At 33.7% G+C, this 23,743-nt stretch overlaps 3 protein-coding genes across 8 annotated transcripts; all 3 read left to right on the top strand.

The window, feature by feature from the left end:
- Positions 1 to 1,406: 1,406 nt before the first annotated feature.
- Positions 1,407 to 6,325, top strand: LOC145313308 (thymidine kinase, cytosolic-like). Of its 2 annotated transcripts, XM_080152643.1 has the most exons (4): positions 1,407 to 1,503; positions 2,048 to 2,178; positions 2,392 to 2,785; positions 2,884 to 6,325. In XM_080152643.1, exons 2-4 carry the CDS (start codon positions 2,130 to 2,132, stop codon positions 3,131 to 3,133), a joined length of 693 nt encoding a protein of 230 aa, XP_080008769.1. In that variant the 5' UTR covers positions 1,407 to 1,503; positions 2,048 to 2,129; the 3' UTR covers positions 3,134 to 6,325. The 2 variants fall into 2 exon arrangements, with proteins under 2 accessions (XP_080008769.1, XP_080008768.1); XM_080152642.1 differs by lacking the exon at positions 1,407 to 1,503 and having other exon boundaries at positions 2,039 to 2,178.
- Positions 6,279 to 10,767, top strand: bonsai (28S ribosomal protein S15, mitochondrial). The gene is made up of 9 exons (XM_080152641.1): positions 6,279 to 6,399; positions 6,618 to 6,709; positions 7,619 to 7,699; positions 8,058 to 8,162; positions 8,771 to 8,864; positions 9,148 to 9,321; positions 9,630 to 9,718; positions 9,930 to 10,028; positions 10,196 to 10,767. Exons 1-9 carry the CDS (start codon positions 6,291 to 6,293, stop codon positions 10,421 to 10,423), a joined length of 1,071 nt encoding a protein of 356 aa, XP_080008767.1. The 5' UTR covers positions 6,279 to 6,290; the 3' UTR covers positions 10,424 to 10,767.
- LOC145313304 (rho guanine nucleotide exchange factor 3-like) lies at positions 10,761 to 23,717 on the top strand. Of its 5 annotated transcripts, XM_080152635.1 has the most exons (22): positions 10,761 to 10,886; positions 11,150 to 11,262; positions 11,641 to 11,860; positions 11,979 to 12,152; positions 12,566 to 12,754; positions 13,053 to 13,169; positions 13,539 to 13,650; positions 14,154 to 14,269; positions 15,005 to 15,157; positions 15,278 to 15,355; positions 15,617 to 15,725; positions 16,515 to 16,653; positions 19,198 to 19,296; positions 19,425 to 19,520; positions 19,762 to 19,858; positions 20,194 to 20,328; positions 20,491 to 20,548; positions 20,792 to 20,882; positions 21,198 to 21,374; positions 21,727 to 21,997; positions 23,084 to 23,148; positions 23,362 to 23,717. In XM_080152635.1, exons 1-19 carry the CDS (start codon positions 10,791 to 10,793, stop codon positions 21,256 to 21,258), a joined length of 2,253 nt encoding a protein of 750 aa, XP_080008761.1. In that variant the 5' UTR covers positions 10,761 to 10,790; the 3' UTR covers positions 21,259 to 21,374; positions 21,727 to 21,997; positions 23,084 to 23,148; positions 23,362 to 23,717. The 5 variants fall into 5 exon arrangements, with proteins under 5 accessions (XP_080008761.1, XP_080008764.1, XP_080008762.1 ...); XM_080152638.1 differs by having other exon boundaries at positions 21,198 to 21,997; positions 23,342 to 23,717; XM_080152636.1 differs by having other exon boundaries at positions 21,198 to 21,997; positions 23,052 to 23,148.
- The last annotated feature ends 26 nt before the right edge of the window (positions 23,718 to 23,743 follow it).

Raw genomic sequence — 23,743 nt, 5'->3', positions numbered from 1 at the left:
TACTAAGATTCTTAGATAGTACCCTAATGTTGGAATTATTATAAAAAAAGTTTGAAATCAATAGGACAATAATAACTTGTCTAAATTATTAAAAAGAGCTGTACGTTATGAATGGACAAACAGTTAAAACGACCGGAATTATAGAAAAGCTTAGCCTTTAACAATTATTGCTTATGCGTAGCTATACTACTATTCAAAGGTCAAAAGGGATAAGACAATAACCAATAATTTGATGTACATCCTATGATGATACACAAAATTACCCCTTCTGTAGATTACACTTATTGGTTGAAACGTTTGTACACTCAACTTTCAAACTTAACAATGAAAATTTAATAGTAAGTCCCCAAAGTTGTCAAGTCAACGAATAAGAAAAAGTTATTATAAGACTTTGGGGACTAAAGTTATAAACAGCCCAATGTCCCCTCCCTCCCTAACTACTATAATGCTTTTTCCAGAGAGAGAGGGGACAATGTGTTTATTACACAAGTCCCCAAAGTTTTATAAAAATGTTTTCTTATTCCTTTGCTTTTCAACTGTAGGGGGCTTTAGTTAATGTTGATTAGTTGTTTCATTGAGTTGAGTGTTCAAACGTTTCAACCAATAATTGTGAAATGAAGTTCTGTAGGTTAAAAAAACCGCGAAAAATACACCAAAACCACATGAAGGAGGGGTCAGAGGTGAATTGTACATAAGAGCAAAGTTGCTTAAAATTTAAAAATATGAAATTGTTCTTTTAGTGTTGAAACTGTAAAATGAAGTTTAGTAGTGACTTATTGAAAAATCCCAAAAAAATTTTAAAAAAAACATGAAGGAGGGGTCAGAGGTTAATTGTACATAAAAGCAAAGTTGCTTAAAATTTAAAAATATGAAATTGTTCTTTTGGTGTTGAAACTGTCAGACAAAGTTTAATAGTGACTTATTGAAAAATCCGCAAAAAATACACCTAAACCACATGAAGGAGGGGTCAGAGGTGAATTGTACATAAAAGCAAAGTTGCTTAAAATTTGAAATTATAAAATTTGTCTTTTCTTGATAAAACTGTAAAATGAAGTTTAGTAGCATTTTATTTAAAAATCCGCGAAAAATTCACAAAATCCACATGAAGGAATGGTCAGAGGTTAATTGTACATAAAAGCAAAGTTGCTTAAAATTTAAAAATATGAAATTGTTCTTTTGGTGTTGAAACTGTAAAATGAAGTTTAGTAGTAATTGAAAAAAAATCCGCGAAAATTCCCCCAAAACTGAGTATACACAAATAAGCAAACTTATAGTTTTTGCATAGATAGACATTTCATATTTTACAATTTTTTCTGTAAAACCAATAGTTTTCGAGTTATTGAATTTTGAACCGTTTTGGGCCATTCTGGCCCACTGTGCAGCGAGCCAATTTTTAAATTGCCGCTGTATTTACCTTTTGTAAACAGATTGATTCCGCTCTGTAACTCTTGATAAACAGCTGTGAATATTCAATCTGTGTACACTAAACTTTTATTCAGGGGCAGGGCTCCCAGAGTAGTGCATTTGGGCACTACTTTTTACAAAAGGTAGTGCATTTGAAAACTGTGGTAGTGCTAAACAAAAATTTAAATGCACCCCTTTAAAAAGTAGTGCATTTTTGAAAAATAATGGAAAAGGTGGTGCATTTAAAAAAAAACTGACAAAACCGTGTTAAAAAGCATTTTTCAGTGTGACGGTTGTTAAGTTAGGGGCCAAATTCCATGAAAAAATTTTCCCTCCTAGCCTCCTTTAGGGGTAAGGGGTAGATATATGATACAAGTACATACACAGAACCTTCTCAATATCATCAACAACAATTAACTTCCCTCTTTCTCTCCACTTCCCCTTCCTTGCCATCAGAGAATGTAGAATTAAGCGGAGCTGAAATCCCCCTCACCCCTCCCCCTTTTAACTTTCCCCCTTCCCTTTTTCCTTTCCCCTCCCCACAAATTTACAAAAGGTGGTGCATTTTATATGTAAAAGGGTGCATTTTGGAGCTCCTAGTGGTGCAGGCCCATTTTCAAATCTGGGAGCCCTGTTCAGGGGCGAGATTTTAAAATACCAACTGTGAAATTCTTTTGTTTTATTGGTTTATTTTTTACGTGAGAAATTTGATATATTACGAAAAAATGAAGGATCTTTTGGATATTGAAATTCATCCTAAGAATTACCAAAAAGGTAAAATTTTGACTTAAATGATTTTGACAGTTTGTCTTGTGTAATTTTTTCTATTTGTTTAGACAATTATTGATATAAAATACAATGTATGTTCATTTTATTTTTAACTCTCCAAATTTTCTTTTTTATGACTATTTTTCATTTGCTTCTCATGTACTTAAAAACACTAGAGTTTTTTTAAAGTTAAATATAATATGATTGTTTTTTTCTCAGGTAAAATCCAATTGATCCTTGGACCCATGTTTTCTGGTAAATCCACCGAACTCATTCGTCGCTTGAAGCGTTTCCAGGTGGCCAAATACGATGTTCTCATCGTGAAATACGCCAAGGATGTTCGTTACGACGAGTATGGTATCGCCACTCATGACCGTCAAACGCTACCTGCTGTAGCCGCTACAAGTCTGACCGAACTTACTGAAACTGCCAAAACCTATGATGTCATTGGTATTGATGAGGGTCAGTTTTTCCCTGATGTAGCTTGGGCTGAAGATATGGCTAACATTGGTAAGGTTGTGCTTATTGCTGCTTTGGATGGTACCTATCAACGCAAGCCCTTCCAGAATATCATGAATCTTGTGCCATTGGCTGAAAATGTTACCAAGCTCAAGTAAGTATTATGTTAGCAATATGCAGTTCAATGAATTATTTTACTTTTATATCTTTTGACGGAAAACTTAAAATACTGAACTAAACATTTTTTTTTAGTGCCGTGTGTATGAATTGCTTTGGCGAGGCAGCCTATACTAAACGAACTTCGAATGAAGATTCCCTGGAAGTTATTGGTGGAGCTGACAAATATATGGCAGCCTGCAGAACCTGCCACCAGCTCTCTGGTGTCAAGGAAGCTACCAGCCCTAGAGAGAGGGAACAAGCTGTGGCAGAATTGGGAGTTAGTCCTCCTAAGAAAATGTTGTTTGCCCAGGCTGTTAGCAACCTAGGCTCTAACGCTGCCTAAGACAACAATAATAGCCCTCTTTGTAGTCGAGATTGATTAGTTTATTTTTTTGTACAATTTATTTGACGGATAATTTGATTCATAGGGAATCAAGATGTAAATTACGACTTAATATTAGATAGAAACGCTGAAAATACAAGATATATTTTACAATTATCCGTTTAGTGCCTATTAAATTAAAAGTAAAATTAGCCTTTCTCCATTTTTGATTTAATTAAAAAATATCTTATGTTAAACGAATTGTAAATTGTACCCATTTAATCAACTTAGTACCTACGTAACAAATACGCTTAAACTAAGGGGGGGGGAAGTTTGTACACTTATAGGAAATGAAATTCAGTACCAAAGTTTGGGAGGGACGTATGGGCTTGTTTTTAAAGTTATCAACCTAATTCTTTTTGTAGGCTCTCTTATATGACTTGATATACACGGAAAACTTTGAAAATTGAATTTTGGTACTTTCCTTCTAGGGGCTTGTGGAGCAAAAAGACCCCCCAAAACACTAAAAATATGAGTTCTGACCTTATTTTTAAAGATATCGACCTGATTTTTTCTTTATAATACTTTTTTAACATACCCGAATCAACGAACCATTACAGATTTCATTTTGGGACTTTCCTTCTAGGGGCTTGTGGAGCAAGAGACCCCCAAAACACAAAAATATGAGTACTGGGCTTAAATTTAAAGATATCGACCTGATTTTTTTTATAATACTTTTTTAACATAACCGAATTAACGAACCATTGCAGATTTCATTTTGGGACTTTCCTTCTAGGGGCTTGTGGAGCAAGAGACCCCAAAAACACAAAAATATGAGTACTGGGCTTATTTTTGAAGATATCAACCTGCTTTTTTTACATAAAAATAATATTTAAACATAACCGAATCTACGAACCATTACAGATTTCATTTTGGGACTTTCCTTCTAGGGGCTTGTGGAGCAAGAGACCCCCAAAAATCATAAAAATATGAGTACTGGGCTTCTTTTTTAAGATATCAACCTGACTTTTTATATAAAAATACTATTTTAACAAAACCGAATCTACGAACCATTACAGATTTCATTTTGGGACTTTCCTTCTACGGGCTTGTGGAGCAAAAGACCCCAAAAACACTAAAAATATGAGTTCTGAGCTTATTTTTTAAGATATCAACCTGATTTTTTAAAAAATAATACTGTTTTAACATAACCAAATTAAGAAAACATTACAGATTTCATTTTGGGACTTTCCTTCTAGGGGCTAGTGGAGCAAAGATTCCAAAACCACTAAAAATATGAGTTCTGAGCTTATTTTTAAAGATATCAACCTGATCTTTTTAAAATAATAATTTTTAACATAACCGAACTAAGAAACCATTAAGGATTTCATTTTGGGACTTTCCTTCTAGGGGCTTGTGGAGCAAAAGACCCCCAAAACACTAAAAATATGAGTTCTGAGCTTATTTTTTAAGATAACCTGAGAACTCAATTTATTTTGTTTTGGAGGTGAACAAACATGTGAAAAAAGTTTTCATAAAAAAAATCAGCTCAATATCTCTAAAAATATTTTTTGGGGGTCTTTTGCCCCACTAGCTTCTAGAAGGAAAGTCCCAAAATGAAATCTGTAATGGTTTCTTAGTTCGGCTATGTTAAAAAAAGTGTTCCTAAAAAAATCAGGTTGATATATTTGAAAATAAGCTCAGAACTCATATTTTTAGTGTTTTTGGGGTCTTTTGCTCCACAAGCCCGTAGAAGGAAAGTCCAAAAATGAAATCTGTAATGGTTCGTAGATTCGGTTATGTTATAATAGTATTTTTTTATTATATAAAAAAAATAAGGTTGATATCTTAAAAGAGAAGCCCACAACTCATATTTTTATGATTTTTGGGGGTCTCTTGCTCCACACGCCCCTAGAAGAAAAGTCCCAAAATGAAATCTGTAATGGTTCGTAGATTCGGTTATGTTTAAATATTATTTTTATATAAAAAAAAGCAGGTTGATATCTTCAAAAATAAGCCCAGTACTCATATTTTTGTGTTTTGGGGGTCTCTTGCTCCAAAAGCCCCTAAGAGGAAAGTCCCAAAATGAAATCTGTAATGGTTCGTTGATTCGGGTATGTTAAAAAAGTATTATAAAAAAAAAATCAGGTCGATATCTTTAAAAATAAGGTCAGAACTCATATTTTTAGTGTTTTGGGGGGTCTTTTGCTCCACAAGCCCCTAGAAGGAAAGTACCAAAATTCAATTTTCAAAGTTTTCCGTGTATATCAAGTCATATAAGAGAGCCTACAAAAAGAATTAGGTTGATAACTTTAAAAACAAGCCCATACGTCCCTCCCAAACTTATATAAAAAAATAAGGTTGATATCTTAAAAGAGAAGCCCACAACTCATATTTTTATGAGTTTTGGGGGTCTCTTGCTCCACACGCCCCTAGAAGAAAAGTCCCAAAATGAAATCTGTAATGGTTCGTAGATTCGGTTATGTTTAAATATTATTTTTATATAAAAAAAGCAGGTTGATATCTTCAAAAATAAGCCCAGTACTCATATTTTTGTGTTTTGGGGGTCTCTTGCTCCACAAGCCCCTAGAAGGAAAGTCCCAAAATGAAATCTGTAATGGTTCGTTGATTCGGGTATGTTAAAAAAGTATTATAAAGAAAAAATCAGGTCGATATCTTTAAAAATAAGGTCAGAACTCATATTTTTAGTGTTTTGGGGGGTCTTTTGCTCCACAAGCCCCTAGAAGGAAAGTACCGAAATTCAATTTTCAAAGTTTTCCGTGTATATCAAGTCATATAAGAGAGCCTACAAAAAGAATTAGGTTGATAACTTTAAAAACAAGCCCATACGTCCCTCCCAAACTTTGGTACTGAATTTCATTTCCTATAAGTGTACAAACTTCCCCCCCCCTTGTATATTTTTGATAAAACAATTTTGTAATCTAGAACTTGAAAATTATTTTATTATTGACAGATTTATATCTGACTTATTATGATTTATATCCATTGCTAACATAAACTTGTGTTAGTCTTCCAATTTTGGGCATTATAGAAAAATCTAAATGTACCGATTTATGTAACTAATAATCATATATTTTTGTATTTTAAAACATAACTTTTGATTTTACTTAATATTAAAAAGTTAGAAATTATTATTTAGACTACAAAAAATATTTAAATGACGATTAATAACTTGTTGATTTGTATTTCAGACATCATTATGTCAGTGATGTATTCTACCCTGGGGCGAATATTTGGCCAAGCCCACCAATTAAATTCTAATTTCAGTGAGTGCTTTATGATAGAAAATTGATAACGGAAAAAAATATTCGTTTTTGTTCAAATCCCAAAGAATTCTATAAAAAAAGGGATGACTTTGTTCACAGGTAGCGCAGCAACAACTTAGCAATAATATTAAGAATTAAATAAAATAAAACTACTAAAATCAAAACCGCTCTTTTGTGTTATTGACATTTTATAATTTTTAATTTCTATATTTTTTTAGGATATTTGAGTACAACACAGAGATTATTACGACGTAAACAGAAATTCAAACTTGCTCAACCAGATGACAAATCAGCTGTTATTCTTGGAAAGGTAAATTTTTATGATATTTACGCTGCCGTTTCTCATATTATTTTCTTTAGTATTAGTCTAGTCTGTTTATGTTAAAAATAATTTTACTGGTATATCTAGTGAATCTTATTTTTCCATGACTTCTTTTTCATTAAAAAAAATGCAGGGGCGTATATTATCCATAATTATCCCCCTCCCTACACATGGGGAAGGCTAGGAGGAGGGGGGGGGGGGGGTTAGAAATTCAAAATGAGGAAATAATTTGTATTTTTAAAAATAAACTATGGAAGGAAATAGAGATGGATGAGGTGAAAGAAATTCAACTCTGCTTTCAAAATATTCACCCTGCAATATTGTAATTTGAATACTATTGAGGAATATTGACTGAAAACTGTATATTTTAGTGTAGATATTAGTGATGGGAATCCGAATCCGGAATCCGCCCAATTTTCGGCCAATTTTGGAATCCGAATCCGGATCCGGAATCCGTTTTTTATAGCGGATTCCTGATTCTAAATTGGTAGGCTAAAATTACCGTCTTGAGTCTTACAACTCCCTTTTTTTGAAGGCAAAGACCACCCAAGGACCCCCCCAACACACCACCTTCCCCCCCTTTAATAATTACTAATGTGATGTAAATGTTTTAGTTATGCTGGAAGTCAACACTTTAAACAAATCAAGGCTTCAACCAAGTAACATAGTGATAAATTAACGAAAAAAGCTATCCCTCTGTGACGGACGGCCTTTTAAAATACTGCTAGAATCCGGAATCCGAATCCGGAATCCGCCGAAAATAAGAATCCGGAATCCGCAAGAATCCGTCACTTTTTTTGACGGATTCCTTCAGAATCCGGAATCCGAATCCGGCCCAAAAATTCGACGGATTCCCATCCCTAGTAGATATATATTTCTACCTATGTATGTTTTTAGGTTTCAAGAACAATTGAAAAAAGAGTAGAAGGAGTTTCAGATGTTCAGCATCCAATTTTGATGCAATGGAATAAACCTCAGGCATTGATCAAGTTGAATTTAAAATTAATATATCTTCATTCGAAACCGATTAATATCCGGTGGATTAGAACCGGTTCTCATCCATACGAAAAAAAACTATGTCTAGGCCTAGCATTGTATTATATCCAGTTTTCCACGAATATAAAATTGTACAATTATAAGATTTAAATACGTTTTTTTAGCCCCGAGATGTCGAAGGTAAGTGCTTAAAATTGTACATTTTATATCCGCGGAAAGCTGCTTATGTTACGATGCCAGAAAAATTTTTATTTCATCTTGAACATAAATGTAAGTACATCAGTGAGGCTTTAACATTTGTTTTGTGAAATTGTCCAACTGATTTAATTTTGTTTACCAGAGAATAGAGACTTGTAACCCTTCCATTTCTGGAGACTTGGCAGGTCTAGAACATTTTGGTAAAGTTGATCTCACCCAACCACCAGTTGAGCTCGAAGGTTCAAAGGTAAAAAAAAACTTGAAAAATATTGAATATATATATATAAAAATCTACATTTTAAATCAATGTATAGTTCGAACATCCATTAGTAGTGGAGCTTAGAAACATTGGACGACCGGACAAATGGACTAAACGAATTGTAGTGCACTTTTTCACGGGTCCGGTAAATATCTAAGAATTTATCAACATAGTTACATATATTTTAAACAGGGTTGTATATTCTACATGGAATCCCCTGCTCAGGGGGGGGGGGGGGAATAAGTGGTTGGAGGGAAAAATGTAAAAATTAAGAAAACTGAAAACATTTTTTCCATTCCCCCCTCTTCGGTGAAAAAAAAACTAAAAAAATGTGTGTTAGGAGGGATAAGATAAATAAAATAAAGAGTTCTTTAAATATTTTTCCATTTTTCCCCCACTTGGTGAGAAAAAACTAGGAGGGGGGGGGGGAATAAAAAATTTTTAGTCGGTGAAATCAAATAAATCTTGTGCAGAATATACACCCCTGTTTTTAAATGTAAAATGTTGCACTCAAAAATTGTAAAATCAGAAGAATCTACACAAGAAATTTTAGACGCGAAGACTCCAGTAAATAATCAAATATTTATCAATTACAGGAAATTGAAACTGCTAGCGAAGAAGTGAAAAGAATATTAAGTTTAGAGTATGCCCGTAAGAGAGATGTTATGAACAAGTTGAAAAAAACCGTAGGAAAATAAATTCATTCATATCGATAAGCTAAAAAAATCACGTTTTATGTCTGATTATCCAAGTCATTACTTAAGGGGACTAGACACGAATGTGAACAAGTGATGTTGGGAATTTTTTGGTAGATATACTAGGTTTTCATTAAAATAGTTAAAATCATGATTGGTTAATTTGGAGGTTATTTTTGGACAGAAATGGTGAAGATTGTTATATTTCTTCATCCCTAAACATCAACTTTATTATTTAAAAACTAAATAATAAATATTGAATGACTTATTTTCGTCAGTGTCAAATGTTCAGCAGCATAAGTTGGATATGAACTCTCTGGAAGTTAAAATTGCCATTGACACTGTCAAGATTAGAAATTATCAGCATAGCTTAATTCAACAATGGCCTTACAAGAATCAACCCATGAAGAATAGTCTCACATATACCATTGCTCGTAGACGTAAACATCTAGGTAAGTTTTTCTTCAAAATAAGTTGGGTAACTATCTTTAAAAATAGGTCCAGATTAACTTATTATGTTTTGTAATGAAAAGGATTGATCTTTTTAACTCTTAGTTTTTAAGAGTCGGACCGTGCCTTTTATGTTGGAGAGGGGGGGGGGGGCGCTTTGAAGACACACATACATTTTCATTTGATGTAGTATTTAATTGTTAATGTATTTTTTAATTTAAACACTAAACAGGCTGTTAATTTGTCTCTTTCCCCTTAGCTTAATAACAATTACCTAAGCAATTTAATAAAAATCTTTTATTTTTTAAAGAGCTATTAAGACAACAAGATTATAAGAAGTACGAGTGGATCCTTGAAAAATTAAATCTTTTTTATAAACCAGTTCCTAAATATTGTCATGTAAGTATCTTATTTGATATATTTTTTTTTTACAAAATTCAATATTTTGCTTTATTATCAAATTGAAAATAAAGCACCATTTCATAATTTATTTTTAATATAGAAATCATTTTACTAAAAGAATATTAAAAATTGTTATTTTAATCTTCTTGTATAAATGGTACACTAGGTATACAAACTAAACTCAGAAAATACTTGTATAACTGTTAAGGTTGAAATAAGTCGAAAGGCAAGCATTGAAAGGCTGACAGATATTTGGTGTGAAGAATTAAAGAAACACAGACTCTCCAAGTTCAGAAGAGAACTAGAGGTCAGTTCATTTTCAACAATTGTATTTGTATTAATTCAGTTACTCCATAACTACGGAATCATTTACATTGACATTTAGATTTAGCTACATTTCCCCTTCCCCCCTCTATTATATATCTACATAAATGTCTTGAAGTGTCAAAAATAAACAATAATTTTACATTTTAGGCTCAACAACCACAATTTTTACGCAACAAAGCGGCCAAGCTGCAATACATTATGTCAGAAGAAGCTGAACTGGGACTCGAACCCACTGTAACACAGGCTGACGTTGATGATTGTCTACGCAAAGCTGAGGAAATTGAAGCCAAGATTGCAGAGAAAGACTACTCAGAAGAACAAATGTTGTTGTACAAAGAGGAGGCGGTTGTAGCCAAAAACTTTATTTCTGATTAAGAAATTTGGATTTTTAATCTCTTTTCTAAGTCAATACCTTTTCGTTTATAAGATATTTTTACTAAGAAATAAATGTATCTTATATAGTTCAAGGTAAACTTTTGCTTAGATCAAACCTTTTTTAGGCTAATGACACTTCCTCTAAGTTATGTGGTCTTGGCTTTTTCAGGCTATTTTAGACTTAACTTAAGTCATAACCAATAACATGTATTATTGTTCAACTGTTCGTTTGTTAGCATTCTATTTTCTTAGTTTTGAGAAATGGTTCGATACCAGCAACATCATACTATGAACTCTGATACATTTAAATGAATTTACAACCTAAAATGTGATTTTCTTACAGATATATATATTTTTTTTTATAAAAATGGAAGAAAACGGTCTGGATGAGAGTCTGTTGTTGGAAGAGGATAAGGATAGTTTTATGCAACCTCCAACAAGAACACTCAGAAATTTTACATTGGTAAATCATTCTCAACTTTTGCTTAAAATACTTAATTTCAGACAAATTATCACTTTTTTCCACAACTATAAAAGTTGAAAACATTGCTATTGAAAAGCTTAAATTGCTAGGTTGAAAGATTAATTTATTTATGAGCCAACAAGGTTGTAATGTTAATAATAAATTAAAATCTCAGTTTTTTACATATTATGAATAATGTCTGTTTTACTGTAAAAATCCTTTTCCTGGCATAAGAAAAATTTACATTGCCTTTTTTATTTCAGCGCAAACGTAAACGTCGAAATGCGGGAAATGGAGTTCAAGACCCCGACAGCATTTCAGTCTGCTCACTTGAAATGGAAGAAAATCCAGAACCAAAGAAAAAGAAAATGCCCAGGTGAAATTCTTTTCACGTAGCTTCTTTATAATTAAATGTTATGAATGTAGTCTGTACGTTAACCCCCCAAAATTAAACACTAACACATGAAAAAAATGTATAAACAGTTTGACTTTCAAATACTAATTTTATTCTACAGTATCTATGCAGCATATTAAGATATAATAATAACTAAGAAGTATCCGAGACTTTTTCACTCAGTGAATTTATCATTTAGAAAGATTGTTGAATTTAAATACGTTTTTGCCTCATGTAATACAAAACACCCTAAAAATAAACATAAACTATCAATACATTCAATGTTCCTAATATTGGTTTGCTTTTTAAGATTATTTCATAAAGTGTAATAAATTTATTTTTCCAATTAATTATGTTTAGGGTCACTTCATTGGCTTCTGTTTTGGCTACACCTTTCGGCAGAATGGGCTCTGCCCTTTCAAAGTCCTTGAGCTCGGCGAGGTTAAACTCTCCGGTCAGCTCACTGCGCACCCCATCCACAGCCAGCCTCGCGAGGTCGGCCAGTGTGATGCAGGAGCCGCCGTCCTGCGACGATGGCCAAAAATCTGGTAGAGTTTCGCCAGGCTCAGTTTCATTACAGGTATTGTTTAGTTACCCCTCATTGCAGTTGCCAATTATTCAAAATTTCTTAAGATACAAAATATTCATCTTATTTACATTTATTTTCTAAATACCTACCTTAACATACTTTTTAACAGGATTCAATATGGCCGAACTCTCCATTCCGGCGGTCATCAGTTAATCTATCAAGAAAATCTTCCACAAGTCAACTAACCCCATACAAAGTACCCGCTCCAACCCCCACAAAATCCAGACCAACCAGATATTGGAGCACTGTATATAAAGACCAATGCCATAAACTGTCACAAAAGGTAAGTGTCATACTTAATTGTAGTGGCTAAATATTTCTTATCCTATTATATAAAATAGTAAGTTTTTTTGTCTGTAGTTTAGCTTAAGAACCGCTTGAGAACTAAATTGAAACTTCACATAGATCCTGGGATGGTTTTAGGCTCCTATTTATTTTTTAGATTCAAGTCTTCGGATGGTTTTTATTATTTTTTGGTCTTTCTGCCCCTTGAAGTAATCCTTAAATGGTCAAGGCGCAATAGCTAGTCTGTAATGTATTGTATAAATGTTTTTTTCCCCTCTTCTTTTCTGATTCAGTTGTTAGATTTTATTTTTCTAATATCAGAATAGAAGATCCATTACCATTTACTTAACTACAAGATTTTTTTAAAGCTTATTTGTCATTCATTGTTATAAGAATATATTTTAACCATAGGAAATTAAATTACAAGAAGCCGTTTACGAGATCTACAACGGCGAGGATGATTTGGTTGATGACCTGAACCTGGTGCGACGAACATATGCGGACAGTATGATTCACCTCAACCTTATAAAGCCAGAGGATGAACAGCTAGTTTTTGGTCATCTTAATGCTCTCACACCATTACATAAAAGTTTACACCAGGTAAAATTAAAATAAGTTGTGTTTTATCTCTGCAGCTACTTTATAAATAGGATTTGAGTTCCGTTTGGTTTTCTATGGTTATACAATAACAAACTATTGTTTATTTACAAACTAATATAAATTATAAAAACAACTGTCAATGAATGTTATTTTTGCTATGAAAGTCTTAAAATGAAAACATTTTATTAACAAGAAAAATCGTTCTTTCTACACATAAAGAGTTTTTACAATTAAATCCTAACTGGTTATCGATGCATAGGATTCAAAACATATTTAAAAGTTTAAATATCAATTTTAGGGTTTGAAAAAGGTCCAATGCAGAGATGGTTTTTGGTTTGAAATTGGTCACGTTGTTCTTAACTGGGCCAAGACTTTGGACAGGCCCTACGTTACCTATTGCTCAAATCTTTTACAGGTGAGAACCAAAAAGTTGATTATTAAAACGTTTAGAACATCTTCGCTTCATAAAGAAAGTACCTATTGAGTCCTAACACATTTTCAAATAAGTTAATGATAAAAAAGCACTGTAATTCCCACCTCCCCCTCACAAAAAAAATAAAAATAAGGAGAGGGGTAGTTTCTTTCCTTTGCCTAACTCCTACGGGGTGCCCTAACTCTGCGGGGCCGATGTCTGCGGTACCCAATAAAACCTAACCAAACAATAATTTTCCATATCTTAAAAAAACTTAAAAATCAGGAGAGGGGAATGGGTTTTTATGCTTAACAACCTACTTTGAGAAAAAAAACCATAAAAAAATTTCAATATTGAAAATAATAATTTTAGGCAAAAGAATTTCTCGATTCAAAGAAGGAATCTGATAAGGCGTTCAGTGATTTCCTACAAAGATGTATTGAATCTCCATTCTCAAGAAAACTCGATCTGTGGTCATATCTAGGTAAACATTCATCAAAGTACTTACGCGGACAGAAATACCTTTTAAACTACATAGGAACCTTTGATGTTTGAAAATACACAAGTACAAACATAATTTCATCTATGATCACAACACATTTAAAATACAATTATGATAGAGCATTAAAAAGGCACCTGAAAGTTAAGCAGCCGACTGTATAAGCTTTCTTATGTTTAGTAAACTTTAATTTAAAAAGAATACTTATAAAAGAAACCTGATGTGAATTCTTAAAAAACTTTTGCCCCACTAAAATCAGTGAGGCCAACTAAAAATTTAGAGGGGATAATTTTGCCTCACTAAAATTTTAGTGGGGCAAAAGTTGTTTTAAGAATTCCCCTCAGAAATTTTGCATAAAACCTGAGTAAAAACCATATGTTCGTTTAATGGATGGATTAAAGAGGGACTGCAACACTATTGAAAAAACACAATTAATATACCTATAAAGATGCATTAGTTTATATTCCTTAATCAAGATTTTATTTTAGATGTACCCAGATCCAGACTAGTAAAGTACCCACTGCTGCTGAAACAAGTGATAAAGTTTAGTGATGATACTGATGATATTCAACTTCTCAATCAAGCTATTTCTATTCTTGAAAAGGTAAACTAAACTTAGAAATTATTTATTGGAATATAAGACTTCCATTGAAATAATTCACTATATCTTTGTAGCCTGATTTAGGAAAGAAACTAATTAAAAGGAAATCTTAGTACCGATTTTTATAAATATACAGGAATGAATTTCAGCACAAGGAGTGAATGTGCTTATTAGGGTTGGGCCGGATATCCGGTGTGACCGGATATCCGGCCGGATATCCGGCCATTTTCAATATCCGGCCGGATACCGGATATTGAAACTATCCGGCCGGATATCCGGCTCTATAATTTTTGATACTTTTCACCAAAAATCTCTGCTTTTTAAAATCTTAAATGGCTATAATTTTCTTATTATTGAAGCTAGAAGAACATTTTTTCTGAATAAGTTTAACTTTATGTAAATTTAAATAAGATTTCTGAAGAAATTTTTTTTTTACTACTTTAATATCTGGTAATTTGGCCGGATAACCGGATATTTGCCGGATATCCGGCGTTTGCCGGATATCCGGCCGGTTACCGGATATCCGGCGTTTGAAACCAGCCGGATATCCGGTATCCGGCAAAAAAAGTATCCGGCCCAACCCTAGTGCTTATACTCTCAGTTTATGTAAACTCTTAAATTTTCTGTATTTTAATCTCTGTTGACGTTGAGCTTGATGCTTTCAAATATTTAAAAACTTGATTGGCTTCGTTATAGTTCATCCTTAAATAATCTTTTTATTTACTTGATATTATTTAGACAATCCAACGAGTGGACAAGGCTATGGCCCAGTCCAGGTGCAAGGCCAGTATTGCCAAGATGGAGTTCCTAACCTCCACCTTGCCCATGGCCGTCGCCACAGCCTCGGAGGAAATTTTGTCTGGTGTCCTCAGGAATTCTAGAGGAACGAAGGTAAAATTAAACTAAAACTATTCAAGGCCTTTTCTTTTTGTAAAATAAATGAATAGTAATACCTACCTAACTTTAAAAAAAGAAATATTTATGAATTTCTGATAACCTGTTTTTTGTCAGGTTTATGTTAGTTTGATGGACACAGTTCTAGTATTAGGGAGATGCGTGACCAGACCTGGCATTGGGAGGATTATTCAGGTAAGTGGAACCCAACACATAAAGGCTAAAGTAAATTGTTGCTAAGTAATTCTCGATCTTTGAGATTATACAAATTACTACATAGTAAATTTTCTCCAAAGGTCTGCACTGTTTGAGGGGGTTGAGTGTTTTCTCCTTCATTTTTAGGCCACATTTCTGTCCCCTCTCTGTCCCTTTTAATGCAAAGCCACCTAGATGCTTGAGGCGCAGCCTCTTGTTACTTGATAATGAAAGATATAAACTCAATTTTTTATTTTTCAGGTGTACCGAGATCCCATCCCCCTGCCATGCCTAGGTTGTCAGGATATCGCTGACGGAGAGGCTGTTAAACCTGGATCTTTTCACAGAGCATTCACAAACCAGTCACATAGTAAGTTTAACTGTCCTCCAGTTACTTCAGGGGTGTGTATTCTGCACAAGATTTATTATTTTTCCCCTGCTGCAAAATATTTCAGTTTTTTTTCCCAACGAAGGGGGTAAAAGGGAAAATTTTATTCATTTTCCTCCTTTCCAACATACTTTTTTTCCCACCTCATACATATATTTTTTTATTCCATCCCTTCCCCTCCTCCCATTTAGCGGAGGATCCCATGCATAATATACACCCCTTAGTTACTTTTAAACTAATAGTTAACTTCACTGATTTTTCTTAAGGTCAGCAACTTTTTTATTTAATAGCTTGGAAAGATTGAAAACTAAAATTAAAATAGTGCATTTTAAGCTTTTTCCTCCAAAGGGGGAGGGGGGGGCGAAAGTGACACTTTTTGAAACCAAAACTAAAAGTCAAAGGAACTCAACTAAAAAAAGAGTTACAGGTCTGACATTTTGCATGGCAGTTGCTTTATAGGGGTACAATATGGAACTTTGAAGAAACGGCGTCGCAACCGCCGAGAAAAGGCAAAACAAATTTCGGCGGGAAACGGCGGTTTTCGGCGGTTGCGCCGCTGTTTCTTCACAGTTCCATATTTTACCCCTATAAAGCAACTGCCATGCAAAATCTCAGACCTGTAACTCTTTTTTTAGTTGAGTTCCTCTGTTGACTTTTAGTTTTGGTTTCAAAAAGTGTCACTTTCGCCCCCCCCCCCCCCTTTATAAGACTGACAATAAAATAATAGCTACGCGAGTTATTTTTCTTTTTCCTATAAAATCTTAATTTTAGATAAGAATGCTTTCCGTGTTTACTGGAGTAGTCAAGCCGAAGAGGATGATTCTAGTTCACATACACTTGTTGCCCCTGATGAACATACCAAGAGACAGTGGGTCTCTACTATTACTAAGACTATAGACCAGCTAGATAGGTAATAATTCTACACTTGTTGCTCCTGATATATTATTACTAGTGGATCTCTACTATTACTAAGACTATAGACCAGCTAGATAAGTAATAATTCTACACTTGTTGCTCCTGATATATTGTTACTAGTGGATCTCTACTATTACTAAGACTATAGACCAGCTAGATAAGTAATAATTCTACACTTGTTGCTCCTTATATATTATTACTAGTGGGTCTCTACTATTACTAAGACTATAGACCAGCTAGATAGGTAATAATAATACTCTTGTTGCTCCTGATATATTATTACTAGTGGATCTCTACTATTACTAAGACTATAGACCAGCTAGATAAGTAATAATTCTACACTTGTTGCTCCTGATATATTGTTACTAGTGGATCTCTACTATTACTAAGACTATAGACCAGCTAGATAAGTAATAATTCTACACTTGTTGCTCCTTATATATTATTACTAGTGGGTCTCTACTATTACTAAGACTATAGACCAGCTAGATAGGTAATAATAATACTCTTGTTGCTCCTGATATATTATTACTAGTGGATCTCTACTATTACTAAGACTATAGACCAGCTAGATAAGTAATAATTCTACACTTGTTGCTCCTGATATATTGTTACTAGTGGATCTCTACTATTACTAAGACTATAGACCAGCTAGATAAGTAATAATTCTACACTTGTTGCTCCTTATATATTATTACTAGTGGGTCTCTACTATTACTAAGACTATAGACCAGCTAGATAGGTAATAATAATACTCTTGTTGCTCCTGATATATTATTACTAGTGGATCTCTACTATTACTAAGACTATAGACCAGCTAGATAAGTAATAATTCTACACTTGTTGCTCCTGATATATTGTTACTAGTGGATCTCTACTATTACTAAGACTATAGACCAGCTAGATAAGTAATAATTCTACACTTGTTGCTCCTTATATATTATTACTAGTGGGTCTCTACTATTACTAAGACTATAGACCAGCTAGATAGGTAATAATTCTACACTTGTTGCTCCTGATATATTATTACTAGTGGATCTCTACTATTACTAAGACTATAGACCAGCTAGATAAGTAATAATTCTACACTTGTTGCTCCTGATATATTGTTACTAGTGGATCTCTACTATTACTAAGACTATAGACCAGCTAGATAAGTAATAATTCTACACTTGTTGCTCCTTATATATTATTACTAGTGGGTCTCTACTATTACTAAGACTATAGACCAGCTAGATAGGTAATAATAATACTCTTGTTGCTCCTGATATATTATTACTAGTGGATCTCTACTATAGACTATAGACTATAGACTATAGACCAGCTAGATAAGTAATAATTCTACACTTGTTGCTCCTGATATATTGTTACTAGTGGATCTCTACTATTACTAAGACTATAGACCAGCTAGATAAGTAATAATTCTACACTTGTTGCTCCTTATATATTATTACTAGTGGGTCTCTACTATTACTAAGACTATAGACCAGCTAGATAGGTAATAATAATACTCTTGTTGCTCCTGATATATTATTACTAGTGGATCTCTACTATTACTAAGACTATAGACCAGCTAGATAAGTAATAATTCTACACTTGTTGCTCCTGATATATTGTTACTAGTGGATCTCTACTATTACTAAGACTATAGACCAGCTAGATAAGTAATAATTATACACCGGTTGCCCCTGATATATTATTACTAGTGGGTCTCTACTATTACTAATACTATAGACCAGCTAGATAGGTAATAATTATACTCTTGTTGCCCCTGATATTTTATTACTAGTGGGTCTCTACTATTACTAATACTATAGACCAGCTAGATAGGTAATAATTATACACCGGTTGCCCCTGATATTTTATTACTAGTGGGTCTCTATTATTACTAAGACTATAGACCAGCTAGATAGGTAATAATAATACTCTTGTTCAGGGTTTCGGATCCGGATCTGGATCCGGATCCGCAAGGATCCGCATATTTTTGAGTCCAAGGATCCGGATCCGGATCCGCAAAAAAATGCGGATCCGGATCCTTAGACTCCAAAAAATGCGAAAAAAATGGAAAAATCTACCTAAATTTATATAAAATCTCAGACATTCTCTTGATGAGAGCCAATCTTTAAGGTTTAGGTTCAGACTTGAAAATTAAAAGTATTTTTGACTTCGAATTAAAGAATAAAATTTTTTTGAAAAATTTGGTGATTTTATTTTTATTGTAAAAGATCCGGATCCGGATCCAGTAGGATCCGGATCCGCATCCGGATCCGGATCCGCACTGACCAAATTTTGAGGATCCGGATCCGGATCCGCATTTAATCAATGCGGATCCGAAACCCTGCTCTTGTTGCCCCTGATATATTATTACAAGGGGGTCTCTTATATTACTAAGACTATAGACCAGCTAGATAGGAAATGATTATACACCTGTTGCCCCTGATATATTATTACTAGTGGGTCTCTACTATTACACACTGCCTGCAATTATCTTGTAATCACTTATTCACTTTGAGCAGAATCACAACTTTTTTTCTTTTAGAACCGACTTAGCCCAAGTGAAGCCCTCAACTCCAGTGACCACAACCACACCTAACCGCAGCAGGTTAAGCAAGAAGATGAGCACAGCTGCGCTGCCAAGGTAGGATTGTTTCTTGTTTCTTTATTTTTTTTTAAGTTAGGTTTTGTTTCTTTTTGATAGGATATTTTATGGTTAATATTATCTGGAGGCACAAATAATCAAAATGAATCTAATTCATATTATCCTAGGTCTCTGAGTCGGAGTTTAGGGGCCACAGGGCCTGCTGGGGCTCCAGGTTCAACTCCCAGGTTGCTATCTGCTACCACTATCAACAGTCCTTTAAGGTAGGATTTCTTTACAAGCAATTTATTATCTCAAAATGTGAAATGGTTATTATTTTAAGTCATTATAATACGTGTTAATATGAAGGGTCATTTCGCTCTTTTCTACCTTCTTAATTTTGAATTAGCTTTAAATGACTAATATAATATAGTTTCCTCTCGTCTATAAAACAAACTTTTTCAATTCATAAGATAACTAGTTGATTTTGTTATCAAATAACTTTTAATCATTGATATATTTTAGAAAAGGAATATTTAAGAAGAACAGTAAAGTTAGTCCAAACTCAAGGATAACAAGAACTTCACCTGCAATCAAGTCTAGCCTCAGCCATTCTGCCTTGGTAAGTGTTATTCTTGTTATATATAACGAAGGACAAATTGATGTCATATGATGTTTAATTCACTAATGTAATAAATAAACATATTCTTGTCAATTTTCAAACTTTACATACCTACCTTCTTTCATTACTTAAATTGGATATTATAAAAAAAACTTGTTATGGTTTGTAGCCCAGGTTTCTTCGTTTATTTTTAAAGAAGCACAAGTCCTTGTTCTCCATAGAACTCACCAGTATAAAAACCCCCCACATATTTCCCCCCCCCCCCCTCCTTTAGCAGGGTCAAATTTGCAGAATATACACCCGGGGGCTTATTTGTATTATTTCCTTTATTTCAGATGAAGCTTCAAAGTGGAGGAGTGAAGAAGCTGCGGGCGAAGGGCAAATCTGGAGCCAGAATACTGGCGCAGGATGAAAATAGAAACAGAAACACCGTCATCTTGGACGGAAACATGATGATCAACAATAGAAAGGTACAATTTAATTTATTTAATGTTGATGAGATAAAAATATACCTTTCCAACATGGCTGCTTTTCTACCACATATTGAAAAAAATCAATTTGTATTATTGACACTTCCCGCGAAAATGAAATAAGAATCTTAAATTTTCTAATAATCTTTTTTTTTGTTGCAGTCGCAATCAGCTGTGAGTCTCAGTGCAGCCAAGAGGCGATCTACAAAGCCACCAGCAGGTGATAAAATATTTATAATTCTAAAGATTGATAACGATTTAAACTTACATTATTGAATGTAACTAATAATTGTATAAACATTTCGTTAGTTAAAAGTTTTTTTGTGTTTAAATATCAGAAGCTTATAATTTAGTTTTGGATGTAGACTTATTAAAAGATCATTACTTTGAATAAGCTAATTCATCTTGCTTATTAAGCGGTCCTAAATTACTCAGAGCAGAGATTTTAAAATTATATTGATAGGAGAGAAGAGAATGCTGGCTTTGATTGATGAAAATACACGGCAGAGAACTAAGAGTTGGAACCATCTAGTTTTCTCCCCATCAAACCCAAGGTATTGTTTTTTACTTAAAAATTTAAGTATTTAAAAAGGAGTTAAAGTATAAGCATGGATGTACAATTACACTAAAGTCTTAATAGTATTTTTTATTGATAGTTACATTTATTTCAAAGCACCTGTCTTCAATGTTATTTTAAGTACTTTTTAATGATATGAGATTGTGCAACAAGTTTTCAAATATAAAAGTTCCACTGTTAATTAGGTTATGGTTTGACATGTTTTAGGAAGTATTCAAAAAGCGCCTATTTATTCTAATTCATATTCGTTTGCAACATGATATATTCCATTACCTTTCTTCCATTGTTTTAGGTATCTGACAAGGAGCCATGGGCAGATTAGCAAGAGTATGAACGATCTACTCTCTCTATGAGGATACATAGACTAATATTTTTCTATGATACATTCACCATACAATCATTTTATTTGATTGTATTTCTCATATTTAATTTCATGTTGATGCTTGATTTCTTAACAACTATCCCATGGAAAGTATCAATGATTATTATTTTTTACTTAGATGGAAAGAGGGTCATTCATTCATGGGTTTATATTCTGCATGGGATCCCCTGCTGGGGGGGGGGGGGGTATTTGAGAGTGGGGGGAAATGAATAAATAAACATTCCTGAAAACAGTATTGGGGGGGGGGGGGGAACGAAAAATATGTGGGAGGAGTTAAAAAATGAATAAAATTAAGACTACCTACTGAAAACCTTTGTTCTTTTTTCCCCTTCTTGGAAAAAAACTAGCTTCCTTAATCCAAAACTATTCTAATGTTTTTATTTCAATCATAAAACTTCTTGAATTAAATCTGATACTTTTCATGGTTATTTTTTTCAGGGGATATAAATCAAACCTATGCTTATCAAGCTGATAATATTTATATCACTGAACCTAGTTCAGTTGAAATAATATGTTTAAACATTGTAAATACCATAGTACCTTAATTTTTTGTATTATAATTTTGTATCCAGTATATTTTTGTATTTTGTCATCTGCAAAAAAAAGTTTTTGATACTGATGTATATTTTTTTATCTTCCATGCTCTGTCTTTTTGATATGGATCATATTTTTGATGCTTTATATCTGCTTTTTGCTCATTCAATTTTGTGGTAACATATTGTTTTTCTTTAAACATTTTTAAATAAGCAAAAAATCCACCCTTCAATCCATGTTCCTTCCTACTCTCCAACCTTTTCTTTCCCCCGACAACACCCTCCTTCCCACAAACTACAAATCCACAATCTCCAGACTCCACACCTCAGCTGTCACCCAAGCCATAAATTCTTACCCCCCTAATCCTGTCCTTAATCAAGCTCCCCCTGACATCAACCCCTCCGAAATCCAACTCCCCAGGCACTACAGAACCATCCTCTCCCAATTAAGATCCAACTATTGTCCTAAACTCCAAAGCTACCTCCATTCCATCAACGCTTCTCTTACCCCCAACTGCCCATCCTGTCCTGTTAATCCTACCCCAGAAACAGTCCAGCACCTCTTTTCATGCCCAAATAATCCTACAAATCTTACTCCTATGGACCTCTGGCAAAATCCCACCCATGTAGCTGCCTTCCTCTCCTCCCATCCAAGTTTCACCAGCCTTCCTCCCCTCCAACGCCCCCCTCCAGAGCCCCCACCATAAGCCCACGCCCCCCCCCCCTCACCCCACTGATGACTACCCGGACCGGAAACTGACTATGAGCAGCCAAAACAACAAATAAGCAAGGTCGATTTGACTTTTTAAATTTTTCGGTTGGTTTTAAAAGAATGAAAGTTTATTTTTTGTTTGTGTGTGAGTGTGCGTTGATTAGCCTTATAATTGAATGGCTGTGATTGTGTGTGTGTATTTTTAACCCAAGAGTGGGGGAGGTTTTGACACATTTGCGTAAACCGTGTGTATAGGCTTTATCTTTTGGATGAGAGGATAGGTTATTAGGGATAAAATCATTCTTGTATGATAAATTTATAATATATGAACCTGGAGGCCTATCCAAAAAATCTTATAACTTGGGAAAATGTATCATATAAAAATGATTTGATCCCTAATAACCTATCCTCTAAGTCCAAAGATAAAGCCTGTACACAGACACACGGTTTACACAAATGTGTCAAAACTCCCCCCCCCCCCCCCCCCCCTCTTAATAGTTTTAAGTACCTGCCTACAAGATGCCACAAAATTGTATCTGCACCTAAACCAGCTATGATAACTTTGAAACTGAATGTACCTGTTCTCGTATTAGCTACATACGTATAATTAACAGGGGTAAATATTCTTGTGCATGACGTATTGCTCAATAAGAAGTTAATTTATATTTCTCGACACTATGAACCATGTCAGATTTTTTTTTAAAGTTTGTGTAAATTTTACCCATTTTTTGCTTCATATTCTATTATAAAAGTTTCCCCTCACAAATCTTTAATTATCTATCATTAAAATTATTTTTTTTATTCTCAAGAATATTTACCCCTTTTCTAGTATATTAAATATCATGCACGCTTCAATACAAAGGGGCCATAAATTTTCCAACCATTTTGATATGAAAAAATTGTCAGCTGTCGTCCTGGCGAGTCCAGCACCAATGCAAGAAAATTATAGTCCCTCTTGTACAGTTACACGCTTATCATATTTTGTCATTTATTTTTTACTTTTTATCCCGAGTTTTAACTGGTTTTATAAATATGAAATCAAAGTTAATTTAAAACTCATCTAAATCTTCCAAATTGCTTTTATGAATTCTAAATTGAAGATCTCTAAAAATCAACATTACCAAATATTTTTATCTACTTTTCTTTCTAATATTCAATAAACTTTTCATTATTTTTGTTTTCAGATTAATTATGACATAGTTCAGCAATTA

This window comes from Acartia tonsa, chromosome 3, assembly GCF_053477335.1.
Source record: "Acartia tonsa isolate MP-2025a chromosome 3, ASM5347733v1, whole genome shotgun sequence".
In the NCBI taxonomy this organism is placed as follows: domain Eukaryota; kingdom Metazoa; phylum Arthropoda; class Copepoda; order Calanoida; family Acartiidae; genus Acartia; species Acartia tonsa.
The sequence above is the reverse complement of the archived record's forward strand: the minus strand, read 5'-3'. Positions and strand labels throughout refer to the sequence as shown.

Excerpts from the sequence above, each read along its gene's own strand:
- LOC145313308 (XM_080152643.1), top strand. The coding sequence starts at position 2,130 with ATGAAGGATCTTTTGGATATTGAAATTCATCCTAAGAATTACCAAAAA. Across the intron at positions 2,179-2,391 it reads TCCTAAGAATTACCAAAAAG|GTAAAATCCAATTGATCCTT; the intron begins GTAAAATTTTGA and ends TTTTTTTCTCAG. Across the intron at positions 2,786-2,883 it reads GAAAATGTTACCAAGCTCAA|TGCCGTGTGTATGAATTGCT; the intron begins GTAAGTATTATG and ends ATTTTTTTTTAG.
- bonsai (XM_080152641.1), top strand. The coding sequence starts at position 6,291 with ATGACGATTAATAACTTGTTGATTTGTATTTCAGACATCATTATGTCA. Across the intron at positions 8,163-8,770 it reads TTGAGCTCGAAGGTTCAAAG|GAAATTGAAACTGCTAGCGA; the intron begins GTAAAAAAAAAC and ends TATCAATTACAG. Across the intron at positions 8,865-9,147 it reads CAAGTTGAAAAAAACCGTAG|TGTCAAATGTTCAGCAGCAT; the intron begins GAAAATAAATTC and ends TATTTTCGTCAG.
- LOC145313304 (XM_080152635.1), top strand. The coding sequence starts at position 10,791 with ATGGAAGAAAACGGTCTGGATGAGAGTCTGTTGTTGGAAGAGGATAAG. Across the intron at positions 19,521-19,761 it reads ACTATCAACAGTCCTTTAAG|AAAAGGAATATTTAAGAAGA; the intron begins GTAGGATTTCTT and ends GATATATTTTAG. Across the intron at positions 19,859-20,193 it reads GCCTCAGCCATTCTGCCTTG|ATGAAGCTTCAAAGTGGAGG; the intron begins GTAAGTGTTATT and ends CCTTTATTTCAG.